We start from the raw sequence: 22,917 nt of genomic DNA on the forward strand, positions 1-22,917 counted from the left end.
TTGAATATGAGTTTAGAGTGGTAGCCAGGGACCAGATCTTGTGAGATATTGTAAGCCATGGAAAGAAGGTTGGATATTATTCTAAGGGTTATGGAGACCCATTAGAGGATTTTGACAAGGGGCTCAGCATGATATGACTTATGTTGTTTTTTTTTAAGTTTTAATGTTTATTTTTGAGAGAGAGAAAGAGAGTGATTCGGGGAGGGACAGAGAGAGAGAGACAGACAGAATCTGAAACAGGCTGCAGGCTCTGAGCTGTCAGTACAGAGCCTCACACAGGGCTCAACCGTGAGATAATGACCTGAGCCGAAGTTGGACGCACAACCGACTGAGCCACCCAGGTGCCCCAATATGACATGTTTTTTAAGGATAAGCCTAGCTACTGTGAAGAGAATGAACCCTATGGAAATAAGAATGAAAATGGTGAAAATTTTGGAGTTAGGAAGCAATTGCAGTGGTCTAGGTAATATATGGAAGTGGTTTGGACTAAGTTGTTAGCTGTGGATATGGTGATAAATATCCATCTTTGGCATATATTTTGGAGGTAGAGCCAATGGATGTTGTGGATGGATTGAATATAAAGTAAGAGAAAATGAGGAATTGGTGATTCTGAAGCTGAACAACTGAGTGAATAAAGATATCATTTATTGAGATGGGTGAAGACTGGGAGGAGAAGGTTTTGGGGGAAGGTCAGGAGCTCAGGTTACGACACATTGAATTTGAGATGCCATTTATATATACACATGGAGATGAAAAGTTTTTGAGAGAGATCAGATTAGAGAGAGAAATTTGAGAGTCATCAAGGTACAGATTGTCTTTCTTTCTTTCTTTCTTTCTTTCTTTCTTTCTTTCTTTCTTTTTCTTTAACTTTGTTTATTTTGAGAGAGATAAGAGTCAGAGACAGAGCAGGGGAGGGGCAGAAAGAATCAGAGAGAGAGAGAATCCCAAACAGGCTCCACGCTGACAGCACAGAGCCCGATGTAGGGCTTCATCTCATGAATCATGAAATCATGAGCTGAGCAGAAATCAAGAGTCAGACACTTAACCGACTGAGCCACCCAGGCGCCCCCAGATGGTATTTAAAGCCATGAGACTTAATGAGATCACTAAGGAATATAGATAGTGTATGTAGTAAGGGAATAGGTCCAAGGATTGAGCTCTGGGACATTACAATTTTGAGATACAGAAGATGACAATGAACTAGCAAAAGCAACAACAACAACAAAAGAAAGCTAAAAATATGCAGTCAGGAGTAGCCACTAAAGTAGGAGAAAAACCAGGAGAATATAATATCCTGGAAGCTAAGTAAAGATATTTCAAAAAGGGAGTTTTTAACCTTGCCCAACATAGCTGATAGCTAAGGTGACCAAATAGCCCTATTTTCCCAAGACAATCCCAGTTTATGGCTTTTGTATTTGTTAACAACACCCTTTTTACTCTCAGAAATGTTTTTTTGAATAATAAATTATATGGTCACTTGTATGATAGATCAAGATGAGGATTGAGGATTGATTGTTGGATTTACCAACATAGAGATCATTAGCATTCTTGATGAGCAGTTTCAATGGAGCAATAAATAAAAGTTCACTGGATGTTGGAAATGAAAGAATGGAGTCATATCAAAAAAAAGGAGGAGACAGTGTCAATATGCTAACTACAAACCACTATTCTGATGAATTTTGCAGCAAAAAAAAGGGGTGGTGGCTATAGAATTATGTGAGGTAAAGGAAGAATTTTGCTTTTAAGGTAGGAGGTAGTACAGTATGTTTGTTGATGGGGACATTTCACTTTCTAGAAAGGGAAATGTTTATGATAAAGGAGAGAGAGAAGAAAATTTTGCAACAATGACCTTGAATAGAAGAGATGGGCCATCATCCAGTGGATACATTTAGAGGCTGGCTTTATATAGGAGCATGGCCAGTTCATTAACAAAACATTAGAAGAGGCAGAATTTATGGGCACAGATGCAAGTGGTGAGTAGGCATGGTGGTAGGAGTTTGTGGAAGTTCTCTTCAATTTGCTTTCATTTGTTCAATTGAATAAACAAGGTCACCAGCTGAGATAGGAAAGTAACTGGGGTCTGAGGAGAGAAGACAAGGTGTGATATCTTTTTTTTATTAAGGTAAAATATACGTGGCATAAAATTTTACATTTTTAAGTGAACAATTAAGTGGTATTAATTACATGCACAGTTATACATACATCCATTACTACTATTTCAAAAGTTTTTATCATTTGTTATGGGTTGAATTGTGTCCTCAAAAAAGATGTGTTAGAGTCCTAACATACACAAACATCAACTCAAGTTGGATTAAAGACTTAAACATGTGACCTGAAACTGTAAAAGTCCTATACAAAAACATAGGGGGAAGTCTTCTTGATATTGGTCTTGGAAGTGCTCTCTTGGATATAGCACTAAAGCCACAGGCAACAAAAGCAATAGACAAATGAGATTACACAAACTAAAAAAAAGAAACTTACGCATCTAAAAGAAACTTATGTACCTTAAAGGAAATAATCAACAGAATGAAAATGCAAACTACAGAATGAGAGAAAATGGGCGGCCAATACCCAAAATATATAAAGAATTCCCACAACTCATTAGCAAATAAATGAAGTATGAAAAATAGGCAAAGGGCTTGAATGGACATTTCTCTAAAGAATACATACAAATGGCCAGCAGGTATATGAATAGGTGCCCAACATCGCTAACCAGTACAGAAATGCAAATCAAAGCCAAAATGAGATATTACCTCATACCTATTAGGATGGCTGTTATCAAAAAAAAAAAAAAAAAATCACAAGTGTTAGCAAGGATTTGAAGGAATTGGAATACTTATGCATTGTTGGTGGGAATGTAAAATGGTGTATATAACATGGTGCAGCCACTATAGAATACACCAGCAATTCCATGTCTGGGTATACATATATCCAAGAAAATTGAAATCAGGATCTCAAAGGGATTTATGCTCTCTCATATTTATTTCAGCACTATTCACAATATCCAAGATAAGGAAACAACCCAAATGTCCATTGACAAATGGAGAAAGGAAATGTGGTATATATAGAATTGAATATTATTTAGCCTTAAAAAAGAAGGAAATCCTGCTATTTGTGACAGCATGGATGAACCTGTAGGACATTATGCTAAGTTAAATAAGGCAGTAACAGAATGACAAATACTACATGATTCCACATCATGATTGTGATATAGTCCATATATGTGTGGTATCTAAAATTGCCCACTCTATTTGAGTGGTGGTTGCCAAGGGTTGGGGGGAGGAAGAAATGAGGAATTGTTGGACAGGTATAAAGCTTCAGTTATGCACAATGAATACATCCTAGAGATCTGTACATCATAATGCCCATACTTAACAATACAGTATTATGCACTTAAAATTTAGTTAAGAAGGTAGATCTTGTGTTATGTGTTCTTACAACTACAACAGCAGCAGCAACAACAACAACAACAACAACAACGGGACACAAGTAAACTTTTAGAAGTGGTAAATATGTTGTGATGATGGTTTCATGAGAGTATGCATATGTTCAAACTTACCAAATTGTATATGTTAAATATGTGCAGTTTTTAATAGGTCAGTTATATCTCAATAAAGCTATTTTAAAAAGTCATCATTACACTTAAGGTCATCAAGTTTTCTCCTATGTTATCTTCTAGGAGTTTTATAGTTTTGCTTTTAATATTTAGCTCTGTGATGTTTTGAGTTAATTGTTGAAGGGTGTAAGGTCTGTTTTTAAATTAGGTTTCTTGCAGTTGGATGCTCATTTCTTCCAGCACCATTTGTTGAATACACCATCTTTGCTCCATTATATTCCCTTTGCTCCTTTGTCAAAGATTAATTGACTGTATTTATGTCAGTATATTTCTGGACTCTCTATTCGATTGATCTATTTGTCTATTCTTTTTTTAAAAAATTCTATTACTTTTTTCAACGTTTATTTATTTTGAGAAAGAGAGAGAAAGCATGAGCAGGGGAGGGGCAGAGAGAGAGAGGGAGAAAGAGAATCCCAAGCAGGCTCGCCACTGTCCGTACAGAGCCCAACGTGGGGCTCAAACTCACGAACTGTGAGATCATGACCTGAGCCAAGATCAAGAGTCAGATGCATAACTGACTGAGCCACCCAGGTGCCTATGTCTACTATTTTGTCAGTATCATACCATTTTGGTTACTGTAACTTCATAGTAACTATAGAAGTCAGATAATATCAGTCCTCTGACTCTCTTCTCCTTCAATATTGAATTGTCTATTCTGGGTCTTTTGCCTCTTCATATAAACTTCAGTATCAGTTTGTGAATATCCACAAAATAACCTGTTGGGATTTTGATTGGGATTGCATTGAATCTATAGACCAGGTTGGGAAGGACTGACATCTTGATAATGAGTCTTCCTATCTTTGAACATGGAATATCTCTCCATTTATTTGGTTGGGATCTTTCTTTAATAGGCAACAAACAAACAAACAAACAGCTCTATGACTCTAATGATAAGAGAGAAGAGGAAATAATTTGAGCTGCACAATCAAGGGATATGCTAGTTTGAAAGTTTACATGCATGTGTATGTGGGAGATAGGGGTGGGACTGGGGGCACAGCTTCTTCTGTATCCCTGGCTTTATGCTTGGGAAATTATTTTGTTCTAAGTTGTGGCATAGGTCCCAAGCATATGGTGGGTATAGGAGACAGAACAGAACTAGGACTCTTCCTTTATTAGGCTCAGAGGGTGGGGAGCCTAGGTTCCACAAGTTCACTACTTATTGGCTAACTTAAAGCATAAAAGTGGGACTTAGGGCAGGGGAAGAAAAAAGGAGGATCAGTTAAGAGTTCAGTTACTTAGGTTAACCAGGATGTTCTGAAAAGTAATTTCATGGATGGGGTGTCCCAGTTCATTATATGGTTGTTTTGCTAGTAGGTGGGTCATACATCTAGTCATATGTTTATTCAAGATGGATGTCTTTTCATGAATAGACAATTTTCCATTGAAGACATCCAGATAGCCAACAGGCACATGAAAAGATGCTCAACATCACTTATCATCAGGGAAATACAAATCAAAACCACATTGAGATGCCACCTCACACCAGTCAGAGTGGCTAAAATTAATAACTCAGGAAACAACAGATGTTGACGAGGATGCGGAGAAACGGGAACCCTCGTGCACTGTTGGTGGGAATGCAAACTGGTGCAACAGCTCTGGAAAACAGTGTGGAGGTTCCTCAAAAAATTAAAAATAGAACTACCCTACAACCCAGCAATAGTGCTACTAGCAATTTATCCAAAGGATACGGAAGTGCTGATTCATAAGGGCACATAAACCCCAATGTTTATAGCAGTGCTTTCAACAATAGCCAAGAGCCCAAATGTCCATCAACTGATGAATGGATAAAGAAATTGTGGTTTATATATACAATGGAATACTACTTGGCAATGAGAAAGTATGAAATCCTGCCATTTGCAACAATGTGGATAGAACTGGAGGGTATTATGCTAAGTGAAATAAGTCAATCAGAGAAAGACAGATATCATATGTTTTCACTCATATGTGGAACTTGAGAAACTTAACAGAAGACTATAGGGGGAAGGGAAGGGGAAAAATAGTTTCAAACAGAGAGGGACGCAAACCATAAGAGACTGAAATACAGAGAACAAACTGAGGGTTGATGGGGGAGTGGGAGAGAGGGAAAAATGGGTGATGGGCATTGAGGAGGGCACTTGTTGGGATAAGCACTCGATGTTGTATGTAAGCAATAAATCATGGGAATCTACCCCCAAAACTAAGAGCACACTGTATACACTGTATGTCAGCCAACTTGACAATAAATTATATGTGTGTGTGTGTGTGTGTGTGTGTGTGTGTGTGTGTGGTCTTTTTTTAACTTTTAATTCCAGTTAGTTAACATACGGTGTAATATTAGTTTCAGGTGTAAAATTTAGTGATTCAGGAATTCCATACATCACACAATGCTCATCACAAGTGTATTCCTTAATCCCTATCACCTATTCAACTTATCTCCCCACCTACCTCCTTCCTGGTAGCCATCACTTTGTTTTCTATAATTAAGAATCTGTTTCTTGGTTTGTCTTTCTCTGTCTCTTTTTTTCCCCTTTGCTCATTTGTTTTGTTTCTTAAATTCCCCATATGAGTAAATCATATGGTATTTATCTTTCTCTGATTGACTTATTTCACTTAGCATTGTGCTCTTTAGCCCCATCCATGTCATTGCAAATGGCAAGATTCCAATCTTTTTATGGCTGAATAATATTCCATTGTATATATACCACATCTTCTTGATCCATTCATAAATTGATGGACACTGGGCTGCTTCTGTAATTTAGCTATTATAAATAATGCTTCTATAAACATAGGAGTGCGTGTATCTCTACAAATGAGTGTTTTTTGTATTATTTGGGTAAATACCTAGTAATGCGTTTGCCAGATTATAGGGTAGTTCTATTTTTATTTTTAAATTTTTTTAATATTTATTTATTTTTGAGAGAGAAACAGAGCGTGAGGGGAAGAGGGCAGATAGAGAGGGAGACACAGAATCTGAAGCAGGCTCCAGACTCTGAGCTGACAGCACAGAGCCCGATGCAGATCAACCTTGAGATCATGACCTGAGCTGAAGTCAGACGCTTAACTGACTGAGCCACCCAGGCACCCTGCATAGTTCTATTTTTAACTTTTTGAGGAACCTCCATGCTGTTTTTCACAGTGGCTGCACCAGTTTGCATTCCCACCAATAGTGCAAGAGGGTTTCTTTTTCTCCACATTCTCGCCAACACTTGTTGTTTCCTGTGTTATTGATTTTAGCCATTCTGACAGGTGTGAGGTAACATGTCATTATAGTTTTGATTTGCATTTCCCTGATGATGAGTGATGGTGAGCATTTTTCACGTGTGTGTTGGATGTCACGTGTTCACATCTGGATGTCTTCTTTGGAAAATGTCTCTTCATGTATTCTGCCCATTTTTAATTGGATTATTTATGTTTTGGATTTTGAGTTGTATCTGTTCTTTATATATGGCATACTAACCCATTATTGGATATGTCATTTGCAAATGTCTTCTCCCATTCCATAGGTTGTCTTTTAGTTTTGTTGATTGTTTCCTTTGCTGTGCAGAAGCTTTTATGTTGCTGTAGTCCCAATAGTTTATTTTTACTTTTGTTTCCCTTGCCTCAGGAGAGGTATCTAGAAAAAAGTGGTTATACCCAATGTCATAAAAGTTACTATGTGTTTCCTCTAGAATTTTAGTGGTTTCAGGTCTCCAATTTAGCTCCTTAATCCATTTTGAATTTATTTTTACATATGATGCAAGAAAGTTGTCCAGTTTCTGTCTTTTGCATGTTGCTGTCCAGTTTTCCCAACACCATTTGTTGAGACTTTTTCCCACTGGATATTCTTGCCTCCTTTATCAGAGATTAATTGACCATATACTTGTGGGTTCATTTCTGGGTTTTCTATTCTGCTCTATTGCTCTACATGTCTGTTTTTGTGCCAGTGCCTTATTGTTTTGATCACTACAGCTTTGTAATATAAGTTGAAGTCTGGAATTGTGATTCCTTCAGCTTTGCTTTTCTTGTTCAAGGCTGCTTTGGCTATTTGGAGTTTTTTGTGGTCCCATACAAACCTTTGGATTGTTTGTTCCAATTCTGTGAAAAATGCTGTTGATTTTGATAAGGACTGCATTAAATGTGTAGATTGCTTTGGGCGGTACAGACATTTTAACAATATTTGTTCTTCCAATCCACGAGCATGAAAAGTCTTTGAATTTCTTTGTGTCGTCTTCAATTTCTTTCACCAATGTTTTATAGTTCTCAGAGTACACATCCTTTACTTTGTTGGTTAGGTTTATTCCTAGGTATTTTGTTATTCTTGGTGCAGTTTTAAATGGGGCTGTTTTCTTAATGTCTCTGCTGCTTCATTATTGCTGTATAGAAATGCAAGATTTCTGTACATTGATCTTGTATCCTGAGCCTTTACTGAATTTGTTTATCAGTTCAACCAGTTTTTGGTGGAATCTTTCAAGTTTTCTATATATAGTATAATGGATGTCTTTTGAACCAGATACCTTGGCAATTAAAGCTCAATGTCAACCACTTACACTACAGACATTTAGATTTCAAGGCTAGTCAGTGTTGCACAGGTGCTAGTTGGAGATACTGGGGAGTGAAACTCTGGCTGTTGTAATCTACTTTAAAAGGAAGTAAATAGAATATTACTTTAGCAACCAGAAGGACATAGCTCAGCATCCTGTTTCAATCTTTTATAGGCTCTCTGATATTAATTTTTTTTCAACGTTTTTATTTATTTTTGGGACAGATAGAGACAGAGCATGAATGGGGGAGGGGCAGAGAGAGAGGGAGACACAGAATCGGAAACAGGCTCCAGGCTCTGAGCCATCAGCCCAGAGCCTGATGCGGGGCTCGAACTCACGGACCGCGAGATCGTGACCTGGCTGAAGTCGGATGCTTAACCGACTGTGCCACCCAGGCGCCCCGGCTCTCTGATATTAAAGATGACACTTAACTTATCTAATACATACACATAAAGTGCTAACACGTAAAGAGTTTAAAGTAGGACTTTTCTCAGTTTGATAAGTATTAAACAGCAATAGGGCCTGTTCTGTAAGTGAATTGAGAATAAATTGTCCAACAAATTTTCAAAGTCTCACAGTATAATCAGTTGACTTGTGGTAGATCCACTCTATTGTCAATAAATATCCACTCAGAATCAATACTGAATCACCTTGAGAATTACCAGACAACTTTATGCTGGTATGACCATAAAATTTTAGGATAAAAATGGAATAAGAAAGAAACTACAAGTAAATATAGCTTCCACAAGAACAGAGATATCTTTCATTTTTGTTTCTACTGTATCTCTAGTGCCTAGGAAAAGTAAGTAGTTACATACATATTTATTGAATGAATGGAAGACACCAGAGACTTTAAGAAAGTGAAAGAAGACTTCTTCGGGAAGGCAAAGAGATTCACACACCCACAGATCCCAGCAGAGTTCATTCCCTTCTTCAAGCCTGGCATTCCGCCAAGACAGTATGCTATGGAGCAAAGAAAAAAGTGATCCACAATTCAGCTAAAGCCATTAAACAGCACAGTAAAAGCAGCGCTCCTCTGATAATTGACATCCATTGTCAGTCCAGATACTGTATAGAATCATCTACAGATTTTTTTATCACCAAAATATTGCAGAATTATAATAAATAGTTAAAAACAAGTAAAAGCTGAAGTGAAAATATATGAAAATTCGTGGTAAGAATATGGCTCTTTTCATTCTCAAAAACATCAGTGATTTTCAATATATAGGGACTTTCTCCAAGATGAATCTCAAAGCCGAGGCAAACATTTTTCTTTAGTAAATAGAGATGGGGAATGCTGGAGAGAGTGGTTATAGTGGTAAGAAAAGAGCCCCCAAAGTGATCCTCCCAAGGGTTGAGGTCCAAATAAACATAGTCGAGTAGAATGGACTATCATGATGGTGAGTAAATTCGGTTCCTACTGCCTCTGTAACACATTACCACCATCTTGGCAGCTTAAAATAACACAAATGCATTATCTTACAGTCCTGGATGTTGGGAATACAAAAAGGATCCCACTGGTCTAAACTAAAGGTGATGGCAGGACTTCATTTTTCTGAGGAACCCTTGGGAAAATCTGTTTCTTTAGCCTTTTCTGGCTTCTGGGAGCTGCCTGCATTCCTTGGGCCTTGGCTTTGTTTCATCTTCAAAGCCAGCAATGCCCTGTCCAAACCTTTATCAGGCTACTTCACTATGACACTGACTCTTCTGCCTACATCTTGCACATCTGAAGTACCCTTGCAATTACAATGGCCAGGAAGCCCCAGCATATTCTTATTTTTGAAGTTGTCTGATTAGCAATCTTAATTGCATCAGCAACCTTAATTCTTTTTCCCCTGTAACATCACATATTTACAGGTTCTGGAGAATAGGATGTGGATATCACTGAGGGACCTTTATTCAGCCTACCACAGTGAAAGTGCCATTTAATTTAATTTAAAGGGTTTAAAATGGGCACCAACAGGTCTGTGCTCAACCACATTTGTGCTTAAGCTCAGTTGCTCTGTTTGCCCCATGGAGCACAGAAAGGAAGAGCTCAAGACTAGAGGAAGGATGTAGGGGTAAGGGACTCAGAGGATTTAAGAACCACCAGGCTTCTGTCTTGGAGAAGTAGGTACATGATGGGGTCCTCTCCAAAAAGTGTCTGGGGGAACTAGATAGGTGTGCATTGCAAGTGGCTGAGATCCAAGCTGGTTCTAATCCCTGCCACATTTCCACATTGCCAAAGATAATGAGAGCTTGGATGTGACTGCAAGAGAAGACTTGATAGACAGGACAGTGGAAGAAGTAGCCAGGACTATCCTGACACCTGGCCATGGGGCAACAGACCTGAAAGATCCTATGACCTAGTGCGGGTCCTTACAAGGGAAGGCCCTCCTTCTTGGGCAACTCTGGGGACTGCAAAATGGCAAAACATGTGACCAGTCTGAATAAGAGGGGGAAAATAACTGTGTGGTAGAAATAATGGGCACAAAGCAGTGGTTGGTTTTCTCGGGCTAGCGGTGTGGGTCTGCCTTCCTTTAGAAAAGGCACAGTGGTGAGGCCTCCATGGGAGCCCCCTCCCACCTTAGCTCATCAGCCTCCAGGAAAGAGGGCAGGCCAAATGGGGAAGCGCATGGTGGGCAGACCAAGCAGCCTGGGGGTTCTCATACACATAGGGGCTGTTGATATATATCTGCTGCTGCCTGCAGAGCACTGCCACCATCACCACCACCACCACCCCTGACCTCGCGATTCTAGCCCCCACCACCAATGGTCCCCAGGTCCCTTTTATTGCTGTGCCAGCAGTGAGGGGGTGGTCGCCTCAGAGGTCTGCAGAGGTCCGCCCCTTAGGCTGGCGCACCTCCTGGCCCCCCCCCGGCCCCCGCCCCCCGGTCGGAACTAGGGTGGGCCAGGGAGGGGGCGTCTAGCCCATTTGTGCTGTATCCCTCCGCCCCCTTCCCGACACCCTTGCTGAGAGCGGTTCTTGCCGCATCTTGCGCAGTCCCTGCTCAGTTTGGTGCGGCACCGCGGGGGGTGGGACACCTTTTTTGCGATTCTGACCGCCCTCTAGGTGGTGGGAATACGAGTGAGGAGCTCCGAGAAGAGGGGGAGGACAACGACCTGCACCTTGAGCCTGTGAAGGCAAGTGGGTTGTCGTGGGGAGGGTGGGGGGACCCCCACTGTCGCCCGGCTTACAGCCTGCCCGGACCCCAGCCTCTGGCAGCCTGGCAAGGGAGAGGCGACCGGGTCGTACCCTGTCCGTGACAGAGGTGCGCAGCGCCGCGGGATCCCTGGCGAGGAGAGGCAGTGACCGGTGCGGGCCGGGCCCAGGGCATGGGGGCTAGCGGGAGATGCTCCCTCGGATCCTCTGGAGTGAACTGCGCCAGCCACTCCGCAGCGAGCTTTCCAGGCGCCCATGACCCGCCCTGGATAGTGCTGTGCCCGGAAAGAGCTGTCGGGGTGGGGGAGGGGGAGAACCTGCTATAACAGAAATGGCGGAGCTGGAGCTGGGAGGGGGTGCAGCATCAGAGTTGTGTGTCCATCTGGCGGGGGGGGGGGGGGGGGAAGGGGGCGGTGGTGTCTGCTACTCCCGGGCCCTAATTCTGGAAAGGGGCCTGTTGGACCTTGTGCTCTGGGTGCTGCCTCTTCTCACAGGTGCCCGGTTGATACACAGTTTTCAGTCTTCGTGGTAGGTCTGGCGGTTTCATCCGACAGGTTGCATTTGTAGAGGAGAGGCTTGAAAAAAAAGGAAGAGCAGGACAAGATGCCTGACTCTGGTAGTGTATGGGAGAGGGGCATGAGCAGCAGCCATTGAATGGAAACACAAATATGAATGGAGTTAACTGTGACCAGAACAGGTCAGGCATCCAGGAATACCTTCTAAAATTCCCCTTTGTACTAGCTTTCTAAGCCCTTCCCTTGCCTTTCTTCCTCACCTTCACTCAAAATTGGTAGCAGTAAAAGATGGACTAGGAGGTGAGGGTGAGACAGAAGTCATAATTACAATTGCCACTGCACAATCTGTTTTCTGTAACATGATGGGTACTTTACCCCACTTCTGTAGTACCAGTACAAGGTACTGTGAACACCTACTGGTGAATCCTCATAACTGGAGAAGGGAGTAATGTAATGGTCAGAGTGTAATGTGAAAAGCAGCTGTTATCCAGAACCCTGAAACAGAGGGCCTAAATTAAATGAGAATATTCTCTCAACAGGTCCTCTAACTCTTGTTTTCAACAAGATAGAAGATAATATGGATACTTTTTGGTGTTGGTCTGTCCACCAAGCATTCAGTTGCTGCCATTATTTCCTGAATGTTTTGCCTTTGTGTCTGTCCATAGACTTCCTTTAAGGCTGCTCACTTCTATAAGGAAGGAGAGGAGGAGACTGGTTCAAATCTCTGGAGGTTGGTGTGAAGGTGGGTAAATCAGGGGAACACTATAGAGTAAGATCATGGCAAGTGTCTTTGATCCAAGTGGGTATGGGAACTCCTCCATCTCTCCTGCTTGCTGCTATATTTGCAACTGCCACAGCATCCCTTTTCCATTTCCTTCAATAGATATTAGGAATATTGGGGTATGTGTGGATTGGTTGTGATAAGGAAGAGAAAACCTGAGAACATGGACATTGAGATAGGAAACAACAAATTGAACTCTTGTGGTAAGAGATACTTCCATCGGGATCAGCGTGCCCTCTTATTTATCCACAGTCAGGCTCCACTCTTTCCTTTATTTTTACTTATTCCAAGGCTGCTTTAGGGCTTGACGACCCTGGAATCAAGGAAAGGAGGGGAAAATTGCACCACATCCTTGCAGGTTGGTGTGAAGTAGGTACAACTTTGGGTGGGGAAGTGGAAATCAACACTGGCCCAAGAGTGATTAGGGTAATCTGGGGCCTCCTAAGCCTCTCCCATTGCCAACACTCACCAGTTTCACACCTGTTTTATAGCAGGCAAAGTAATATGGCAAAATCTGGGGTAAAACATGTGGGTCCAACTGTTCCACTAAGTATTCAAGGTCCAGTCTCTCCATGTGAATCTCTGCATGGAGTGATGCAATTAGAAGAGATTCAAAGCCCCATGTCATTCTTTTTCCTTAGATCCACCTCTAGTGGCAGCTCTGGTGGTATTGGATTGCTGCTGACCACCACCGTCAACAGGTCTGCTCCTACCTGGGAACATCCATCGTCCCGCAGCTTGCTTGTACCTATGCACTTTGTGGTATTGACTGAGGCTAGGCTTTGGAAGGAGATCGATTGATTGATGGACTGGTGATTGACTCTAACTCTTGTTTTCAACTATATCACCTGAACTGAAGATCATAGTGTGAAGATATAAAACTGTGAGAGATCTGTGGTAGAGGCTGAGACATGTAGGGGTACTTAACTGGGCCTCCTCTGTAACTTATACCATGACTGGGGCCGAGATTGAACATGCTGCTCAGGAGAAGCCTGAAAAGAAGGCTGAAGAAGAGATTGGGGGTGGGGCTGAAAGAAAGAATAAAGTCCCACTGGTGGTCAGACCCAAGGTTAGAACCCAGGCACAGGTAATGCCTGGGGTAAGGCCTAAATCTGATGTCATGGTAGTAAGTGGGGCAAAGCCCAAAGCAGAAACCATGGCAGTAGGTGTGGTACATACTAAGAATGAGGCCAAGGTAATCCCTGGGGTGAGGCCTACAGATAAAACCCCTTCATGGACCATGACTGAATATGATGGTGAGGAGATGCTGAAGAGAGAGGGAGTGTCCCAGACCAATTCCATAGCCTGGCCACTGGTCAGTACTGAGTTTGAGTCAGTTGGTAAAACGAAGACCTTATCTATGGATAAGGAACTGATCAGTGTGGACACTGATTTCTTTCCTGTCACCAAGGTCAAGTCCCAATTAGGAATACAGCCTTTGTTTGGGTCAGAGGAGAAGTCCAATGTGGGATCCTGGTGGTGCCCCATGCCTACATTCAAACAAGAGATCTCTCACAATTGTGATTTCAGAACGGTGGACATATCTTGTCTGAATTCCTGGTTCTGGAGTGGAGAAGAGGTCAGTACAAAGTTTCATCCTAGAGACAGGGTAAAGGCCAATGCCAGATCCAGGCACAAGGCCAAAGAAGAGGACATGTCTAGGCCCAATACCAACTGGGAGTTTTATGTGTCTAGTGCCGGCTCTGAGGATGAATCTATTAAGACATCCTGGCTCTGGGCCAGAGAAAAGGCTAATATCTGGTCCATGCCCAAGGAAGAGACCAATAACAGGTCCAGGTTTAGGTCCAAGAAAGAAGTCTTTGAGTCCATTTCTGGATCTGAATGTGAGGACAATGTGAATTCCTGGCTCTGGGCTAGAGAGGAGGGCAAATGCAGGTCTAAACCCAGAGTCAGGAAAGGGGCCAATGTCAGGGCCAGGCACAGGACCAAGCAAGAAGCTTCCATTGATTTTGTATCTGGATCTTTAGATGTAGTCCAAAAAGAGTCCTGGTTCTGGCCTGGAGAAAAGGCTAATAACTTGTCAAGGCCCAAGTTCAAGAAAGAGGCCAAGGCCAGAATAATGGCAAAGGAAAAGGTCAAAAATAAGGCCAGAGCCATGGCCAAGCCAGAAACCAGGTCCAAAGAGGAGTTCCTCATTGGGACCTGGTTCTGGGCTGCAGAAGAATCCAGCATAGTAGGTGGGGCCAGTGTCAAGTACAGCTCTCAAGTGGAGGATGATTCCATTTTTGGCAGTTGGTTCTGGACTGAAAAAGAAGCCAGTATAGAGACTGATGCTAGCAGTAAATCCAGTCCAAGCACTGAGGAGGAATCTATTGGCAATTTCATCCTTGGGTCTGGGGAAAAGGCCAGTATGGAAACTGGGGCTGAGGCCACCTCCAAATCTATGCTAGAAGATTATAAAGAAAACGTCATTGTTGGTTCCTGTTTTTGGATTAGTGAAGAGACCAACCTAGAGGCTGAGGAAGAGACCATTTTTGGGTCTTGGTTTTGGGTCAGTGATGGGGCCAGTATGGAAGTTGATATTAGAGCCAGCTGTGCATCCAGGCTAAGGTCTGAGGAAGAAGGGGTCATTGGTCCCTGGTTCTGGGATGGAAAAGAGGTTGATACAGAGGCTGAGTTTGGAGAAGCCAGGCCAGGAGATGAAGAAGAGTCAATATTTGGGTCCTGGTTTTGGGCTGGAAACCAGGCCAAGATGGATTCTGGGGCTAAAGTCAGTTGTGATACCATGCCAGGGGCTGAGGAAGAACCCATTATTGGGTCATGGTTCTGGAATGGAATAGAAACTTGTGTGGGGACTGAGGTCAGCAACAAGTCTACCCTGAAGGACAAGGAGGAAGTTATTATATCATCTTGGTTTGGGACCACAGAAGAGGTCAGTATAAAGTATGGAACTGGTGCCAGATGCAAATTTATGGCAGAGGCTGAAGAGATCAATAATGAGTCTTGCTTCTGGGATGAAGAAGATCCCTGCATATATACTGCCAATGGAAGCAGGTGGAAGTCTAGGCCAGAGGAGGAACAGGACACTGTTAATTCATCGTTCTGGTCCAGGAAACACACAAGGCCAGAGACCATTATAGGGCCCTGGTTACAAGCTACAGAAGAGGTCAGTACAGATGATGGGACTGGAGAAGAGACCAACCCACTGATCGAGGAGGAGACCATGATCACATCCTGGTTCTGGAAAGGAGATGAAACCATTAGAGTGGCTACAGACAAAGAAGAATCCAGGCCAGATGCTGAGGAGGAGGACATTATTGGTTCTTGGTTCTGGGCTGGGGAGGAGGACAGGCTCAAGACAGCTGAAGCTAGAGAAGAGGACAGGCTGGCAGCTGAGGAGGAAGCTATTGTTGGGTCTTGGTTCTGGACCAGGAAAGAGATCATTAGGAAAGAGGCTGGCTTTTGCAACAAATGCAGTCCAGAGGCTAAAGAGGAGGAAGCCATTGTTGGGTCCTCGTTCTGGGCTGAAAAAGAGGCCAGTATGGAGGCAGGAGCCAGTTTCGAGTCCATGCCAGTGACTGAGGAAGAGGAAATCACTTCCTCAGTCCTGGTTGGGTCCTGGTTTGGAGCTGAAAAAGACAACAGTATAGAGGTTGGGCCTCAGGCAATAGAAGAGAGCAGGTCAAGGACTGAAGAAGAAATCACTTTTGGGTCCTGGTCCTGTGCTGCAAAAGAAGTCAGTGTAGAAGCAGAGACATTCTGTGCATTCAATCCAGAGGATGATGAGATAATTGTTGAGTCCTGGTTCTGGTCTGAAGAGAAGGCTATTAACGAGACTGGAACTGTTGTAACTTGTAAGACCAGGCCAGACAATGAGGAAAAGGCAGTTTTTGGGTCCTGGTTTGGAGCTAAAGATGAGGCCAATAACAGGACTGACAATGGGACCAACTGTGAGACCAGGACAGTAGATGAGGAGGATGATCCCATAGTGGGATCCTGGTTCTGGGCAGGAGATGAGGCCCATTTTGAATCAAACCCTAACCCTGTGTTCAGGGCCATTTGCAGGTCTAGGTGTTCATTTGAGCAGGAACCTGATGCTTCACACAGGCCCCAGAGCTGGGAAGAGGTCACTGTTCAGTTCAAGCCTGGTCCATGGGGTAGGGTTGGCTTCCCATCTCCAATACCCTTTAGATTTCCAAAAGAAGCAGCATCTATGTTCTTTGAAATGTTTGGAGGAAAGCCAAAGCACATGGAACTTAACCCAGAAGGGGAAGAGCAGGAATCTTTGCTTCAGCCTGATCAGCCTGATCCTGAGTTCCCATTTCAATATGATCCATCCTACAGGTCAGTCAGGGAAATTCGGGAACATCTTAGGGCCAGAGAGAGTGCAGAACCTGAGAGTTGGTCCTGCAGCTGCATACAGTGTGAGCTTAATATTGGTTCTGAAGAGTTTGAAGAACTCCTTTTATTAATGGACAAAATCCGAGATCCTTTTATTCATGAAATATCTAAAATCGCAATGGGTATGAGAAGTGCTTCTCAATTTACCCGAGATTTCATTCGGGATTCAGGTGTTGTCTCACTTATTGAAACCTTGCTCAATTATTCCTCCTCCCGAGTTAGGACAAGTTTTTTGGAAAACATGATTCACTTGGCTCCACCATATCCAAATCTAAACATGATTCAGACATATGTATGTCAAATGTGTGAAGATACCCTTTCTTATAGCTTAGATTCCCCTGAGCAAATTTCTGGAATAAGGATGATTAGACACCTCACTACAACTACTGACTATCACACACTGGTTGCCAAGTATATGTCAGGATTTCTCTCCTTACTAGCCATGGGCAATACCAGAACAAGGTTTCATGTTCTGAAAATACTACTGAATTTGTCTGAAAATCCTGTCATGACAAAAGAACTACTCAGTGCTGAAGCAATGTCAGAATTTATGGGCCTTTTTAACAGGAAAGAGACAAATGACAATACTCAAGTTGTTCTAGCAATGTTTGAGAATATTGGTAACAATATCAAAAAGGAGATGGTGTTGTTCACTGATGATGATTTCAGTCTTGAGCCACTTATTTCTGCATTCCATGAAGTTGAGGAGTTTGCTAGGGAACTGCAAAGCAAAACAAATGATCAATATGACCCTGAAGCAGGCCAGTAAAATTAGTATGATTAATCACTTGCCTTTGTCCTAATGTTCCTGAGTTAACAATTCCTTGAATAATGTTTTGGTTTACATGGTCGGTTGTGTTGTAATGTACATCTTTATTGCTAGCACTGACTTTGCCCAACTCTGTATGAGCTGAATCATTCTTCTGATGCCAAATGAATATTAGAACTGACAGAACATTTGTTGATATTTGTGTTTTTGTCTAAATTGTGACACTTAGTATTTTGGCTAGAGTGAACTGAGCCATCATAAGTAAGCCAGCTACCCTTCTGATTGTTGTTCTAGTGTGTTGATGTCTATTTGAGTCTTGTGTTTTCAATAAAGTTCTGTTTTAAAGTTATCAGAAGTCCCCCTTCTCCTTGAACTTAAAATATAGATGCAAAGATAACACAGGAACACACATAGATAATTAATCTATAAATAATATGTTCATTGAAAAAGTTTATTCTGATGACATTAAATGCAAAGGTTACCATGGGCTGCTACTCAGGGCATACCTCAGGAGAAAAAGAACTCAATTAAGCTGGGCTCTGGAATATATGAAAGACTGGGTGGTGTGAATAAAAGCATGGAGTTGGGAAAAGTTGTTCTATGTGAGTGAGTTACCCAGTCAGACTGGAGTGGCTGGGAAGGGTGTATTAAGGGATAGAGAGGATGAGATAAGTTTTGAAGAAATAAGAAGTTGAATTTTGCATCTCAAAATACGGGTGTTTCATTGATACTGCTTAAAAGTTAAAAGAATTAAGAAAGTACAGAAAATTAACTGAGACAGGAAAACCATTTCTTCATAGTGGTGCCCATGGAAAATGTTATGGTAGTAATACCATACAGCCTCTAAAAGTGATGAGGTATAGATTTTTCAATTGAATAAGAAAATAATAAAGCAAAATGCTTTATTTGGTGGAATAGAAAAGACTGGTATTACACATAGAAAGTATAATTCCATTGTAAAAATAAATGTGGTAAATAGACCAAATGTATGCAGTTTTGACTGTAAAACATAACAAAGGAGTAAACAAATGTGAGAGACTACAACTTCAAAATGACTGGCTTGCCAAGTAAAAATACATATTAAATTAAAGGGAATAAACTTTAAAATTTCCACAGTTCCTGAATTCACGCTACATGTTTTTCACATTCAAAAATGTAATACATATTCAGACAGAAGCAAAAGTCAGGCATACAGTTGTTTTGGTTTGGGATAGGGGATTTTGGGCAGTCCAGGTTAAGAGTAAATCTGCAAAGTTTTATTATTTTCAGGAAAACAACCAAACATGGTGACCCTGTCATTTTTTTATTTGTCAGGATGGAAAGTGATGTTTTTTCCTACCTGATTCTGGTATGCAAGGTTTATGGGCATAGAGCAAAGTGGTAGTTTTGCCTGCCCTCACAGTGTTTGTTTTGCTTATCAATATTTTTCAAGACATACTGTGTGTGTGTGTGTGTGTGTGTGTGTGTGTGTGTGTGTTAATATGTCTCCAGAGTATCATACAGATTAATAAAAATAACTTCCTTTCCAAACCCCTTCCTCATCAAGTATTCCTTGCCAGCCCTGTGCTGCTAAAGAGCAAGGCCCAGGCCTAGCACTAGCACTGGAAGTTCCAGCTCTAAATCCAGCCTTCCTTCAGCTCTCTATCTTCACCAGGGTCAGGAGCTTCAAATTCTTCTAGCAAGCATCTCAACCTCAGGGGCAGAATATTCTACCATCCATGCTGCAGGGCTGCGGCAGACAGGTTGACTACGTGGTCACGTGAAGCTGGTGGTGGGTCACGTGACCACGCTCTCACTTGCAGAAGCACAGAGGTGTGTCGCACTGAAAGGGGACTGGAAGGACATACACCTGACAACTGACAGGTGGGCAGGTGTCTCTCCATCCTGAAAACGGATCTCTCAGGCGACTGGAATTACAGCATTTGTTTTTAGAGGGCACAACCCCTCAGCCAGTGTCTGAGCCAGGATCAGTCTCTTGCCCAGGAGCTCAAGAGACAGGAAGTCATCCTGCAGGAGGCAAGTATGGAGAAGCAGTGGTTGCTGTTGGAGGAGGTAGGTGCGAGGCTGGGAATGGCATCCATGGGACATGGTGTCTGAGAATAGGTCCGGTGCAGGAAGTCCCTAGGACCATCCTGGGTCTCTGCTTCTCTCACCTTCTGAACACCCCTCCCCCACTCCCAGGCTCCCCGCCCAGCCCAGCTGTGTGTGACTCCATTACTATGTGTCCGGTAAGGGAGGTGGACTCACGGAGGGAGTTGGCTTTAGGGGAGCCAGAGAGAGGAAATGGTGAAGTGACAATTCCTGAACACCCGTGGCGTTTTCTTTGAAAAGGCAGGGATGGGGACTAATGGGATCTATGATTTACATTACCACACCCATCCTCTCACCTAGTTGGCACTCTTTCTATGCTTTCAAATGGTCAGGATGGCTAAGCTCAATATTGGGGGCGAGTGGGGGTGGGGGATGAGAGGGGAACAAGATTGACTTTTACTCCAAGGGTCCAACTGACTGGAGATGTAAGAGTGGAATTAACCTCAATCCTGCCAGCTCTAAGGAAGGTGAGAGGCAACACACTTAAGAGGAAAGAACCTGGGGGCCCCTGGGTGGCTCAGTAGGTTAAGCAACTGACTTCGGCTCAGACCATTATCTTGGGTTCATGGGTTCAAGCCCACATCAGGCTCTCTGCTGACCTCCCCAAGCCCACTTCAGATCCTCTGTCTCCCTCTCTCTGCCCTCCCCAGCTCGTGCTCTCTCTGTCTCTCAAAAATACATTAAAAATTATATATATATATGTATATGTATATATATGTGTGTGTGTATATGTATACACACACACATATATATACATATACATATATATATAATTTTTACACACACACACACACACACACATATATATATGAATTGGTAGCTTCAGTATGGACTAAATGTAAAAAAAAACAAAAAAAAGAGGAAGGAACCTAGATGCTTTGGGGTCTTCACATAGGATTTCTTATTGGTAATCCAGCAAGCTTCTCAACTCCCAAGAGGATCCCTGTATCTCATCCGGGGCAGCAGTGTTCTTGAGGTCTGCCCTGGATATAAGGTTCTGAAAGGGCCTAGATCCATTGTACTCCCAACAGCTCCCTCCCATCTAGGGATGCAAAGGTAAGTGCTCTGTCTGCTCTATCCTAGGTCCGTCCCTTTCCCATCCTGAGACTTAGAGGAATGTTTCTAGGAACCACCTATAGAAACCATTTTATGGATGGTCCCACAGGTTCCCCTCTGTCAACCTTCACTTTTTTCCTTGTTTTTGTTTTCTGGGCAAAGCTTTAGACTTGGTGATTTACAGCTCTCCTTTGTGGCACTTCCTTATTTTTCCTTATCTCTTTTGGTCCGAGCTCAGAACTGTGAAAGAGCCACAGGATACCAAAGTTTTTTTAAGGAAAATACGGTTAGGAAAAAATAAATTTTATTAATTCCATTAATTTCTCTATTTGCACATTTTCCAGACTTGAAGCCAGTTGATACATAGAGATCATTCTCATTCTTTACAGCTGCATAACACTCTCTTGTGCCACTACCATAATTTGTTCAATCACTCTGTATGTGGACATTTATTTCCAATATCTTGCTGTTATAATTAATGGTAGTATAACCTTACGCAAATGTATTTTTGGATGGTTAGAGTTCTGTCTTCAGGACATATTTATAGAAATGGGGATGGTGGATCAAATGATAGTTATGTGCAGTGTACTTTTATTAGGTAATCCCAAATATCCCTCCAAAGAGGTATTACACATTTTCACACCCACCAGCAATGTATGAGAGTGCCTGTTTTCCTTCAGCCTTGCCAGTTAACTTAATATCCTTTTAATATTTGTAGAATATCTACTGATGTCACCTCTCTTGTTCCTAATGTTAGTAATTGGGTCTTCTGGTTTTTTTTTCATTATCATTGTGGCTAATATATTACCAGAATCCCACCAAGGGCCAACCTTGCAAGCAGATCTTTTTAGGCTAGCAAATTCAGGTCTGCTGTGTTAACTCTTCTACACATTTGGTGAATGGTGTTAGAACAATTACCTAGTCATTTGGGAAAAACAAAGTTAGATGAGACTCCAATACATATGAGCAAATTCCAGGAAAAATAGGTATCTTAAATATTTTAAAAGATATGGGAGGTTAAAGAGAAAGAAACACTCATTTACCTAGAATAAATATTCTCTTGTGTTATGTAGAGGAAAATGGACATAGATTCTTATGTAGAGGAAAGTGGACATGGATTCTTTCCATGTAATACCAGTATCTTTTATTAAATAGTCTGCCCTACTCCAATGGTTTCCAATGTCTCCTTTGTAGTGTATGGAGTTGGTTTCATATATGTTTCTCAGGTAAATGCTCTCTGGTGTTAGAAATATACAGGTTTGCTTATTGCAGTTTATAATAAGCATTGAGGGTTATCTGAAATGTTATATCCATAATTCACATATGTGATTGGATTCTCCAGTTAATTTTAACATTTTATCATATCTTTATTTTTTTATTATAAAATTTATTGTCAAATTGGTTTCCATACAACACCCAGTGCTCATCCCAACAGGTGCCCTCCTCAATAACCATCACTCACCCACCCCTCCCTCCCACCTCCCATAAACCCTCAGTTTGTTCTCAGTTTTTAGGAGTCTCTTATGTTTTGGCTCCCTCCCTCTCTAACCACTTTTTTTCCTTCCCCTCCCCCATGGTCTTCTGTTAAGTTTCTCAGGATCCACATAGGAGTGAAAACATATGGAATCTCTCCTTCTCTGTATGATTTATTTCACTTAGCATAACACTCTCCAGTTCCATCCACGTTGCTACAAAAAGCCATATTTCATTCTTTCTCATTTCCACATTAATTTTATTATATCTTTAATATATCATTATATTGACTTATTTGAAACTCTTGGAATTTCAAAATAGGAAAGTGTGTTGGCCAGGCCAAATAATATGTCTCTGTGTTGCCAAAGCCATTTTGTTGTCTTTCAGGAAGACTTTCATGATGGTGCTTATTACCTATATGACTTTTTAAAGAATCAACAATTTCTGTACCTAAACCATACCAGATTAGAAGCTGAATTTCCTCACATAGAAAATTAACATCCATTTATATAGGGTAAGCTTATAATTAACAAAATCACAAGGCTTATATAGAATCCAGAGTATCAGTTTACTTATTTGTACAGAGAAATAGCAACATCAGAGGAAATAAAAT

At 41.8% G+C, this 22,917-nt stretch overlaps 1 protein-coding gene across 8 annotated transcripts in view; it reads left to right on the forward strand.

Moving 5' to 3' along the window:
* Window positions 1-18,033, forward strand: part of GPRASP1 (G protein-coupled receptor associated sorting protein 1) — a 46,617-nt gene extending 28,584 nt beyond the window's left edge. For 7 of the 8 annotated variants that reach the window (XM_045050660.1, XM_045050662.1, XM_004001217.6 and 4 more), the window contains 2 exons: window positions 12,438-12,514; window positions 13,195-18,033. In XM_045050660.1, coding sequence (XP_044906595.1) covers window positions 13,506-17,684 — 4,179 coding nt within the window. In that variant the 5' untranslated portion in view covers window positions 12,438-12,514; window positions 13,195-13,505 and the 3' untranslated portion in view covers window positions 17,685-18,033. Of the gene's footprint in view, window positions 1-12,437; window positions 12,515-12,844; window positions 12,912-13,194 lie in introns of all 8 variants that reach the window. The other variant, XM_045050661.1, reaches the window with a different exon arrangement.
* The last annotated feature ends 4,884 nt before the right edge of the window (window positions 18,034-22,917 follow it).

The sequence above is a fragment of the Felis catus genome, chromosome X (assembly GCF_018350175.1).
Source record: "Felis catus isolate Fca126 chromosome X, F.catus_Fca126_mat1.0, whole genome shotgun sequence".
NCBI lineage: Eukaryota > Metazoa > Chordata > Mammalia > Carnivora > Felidae > Felis > Felis catus.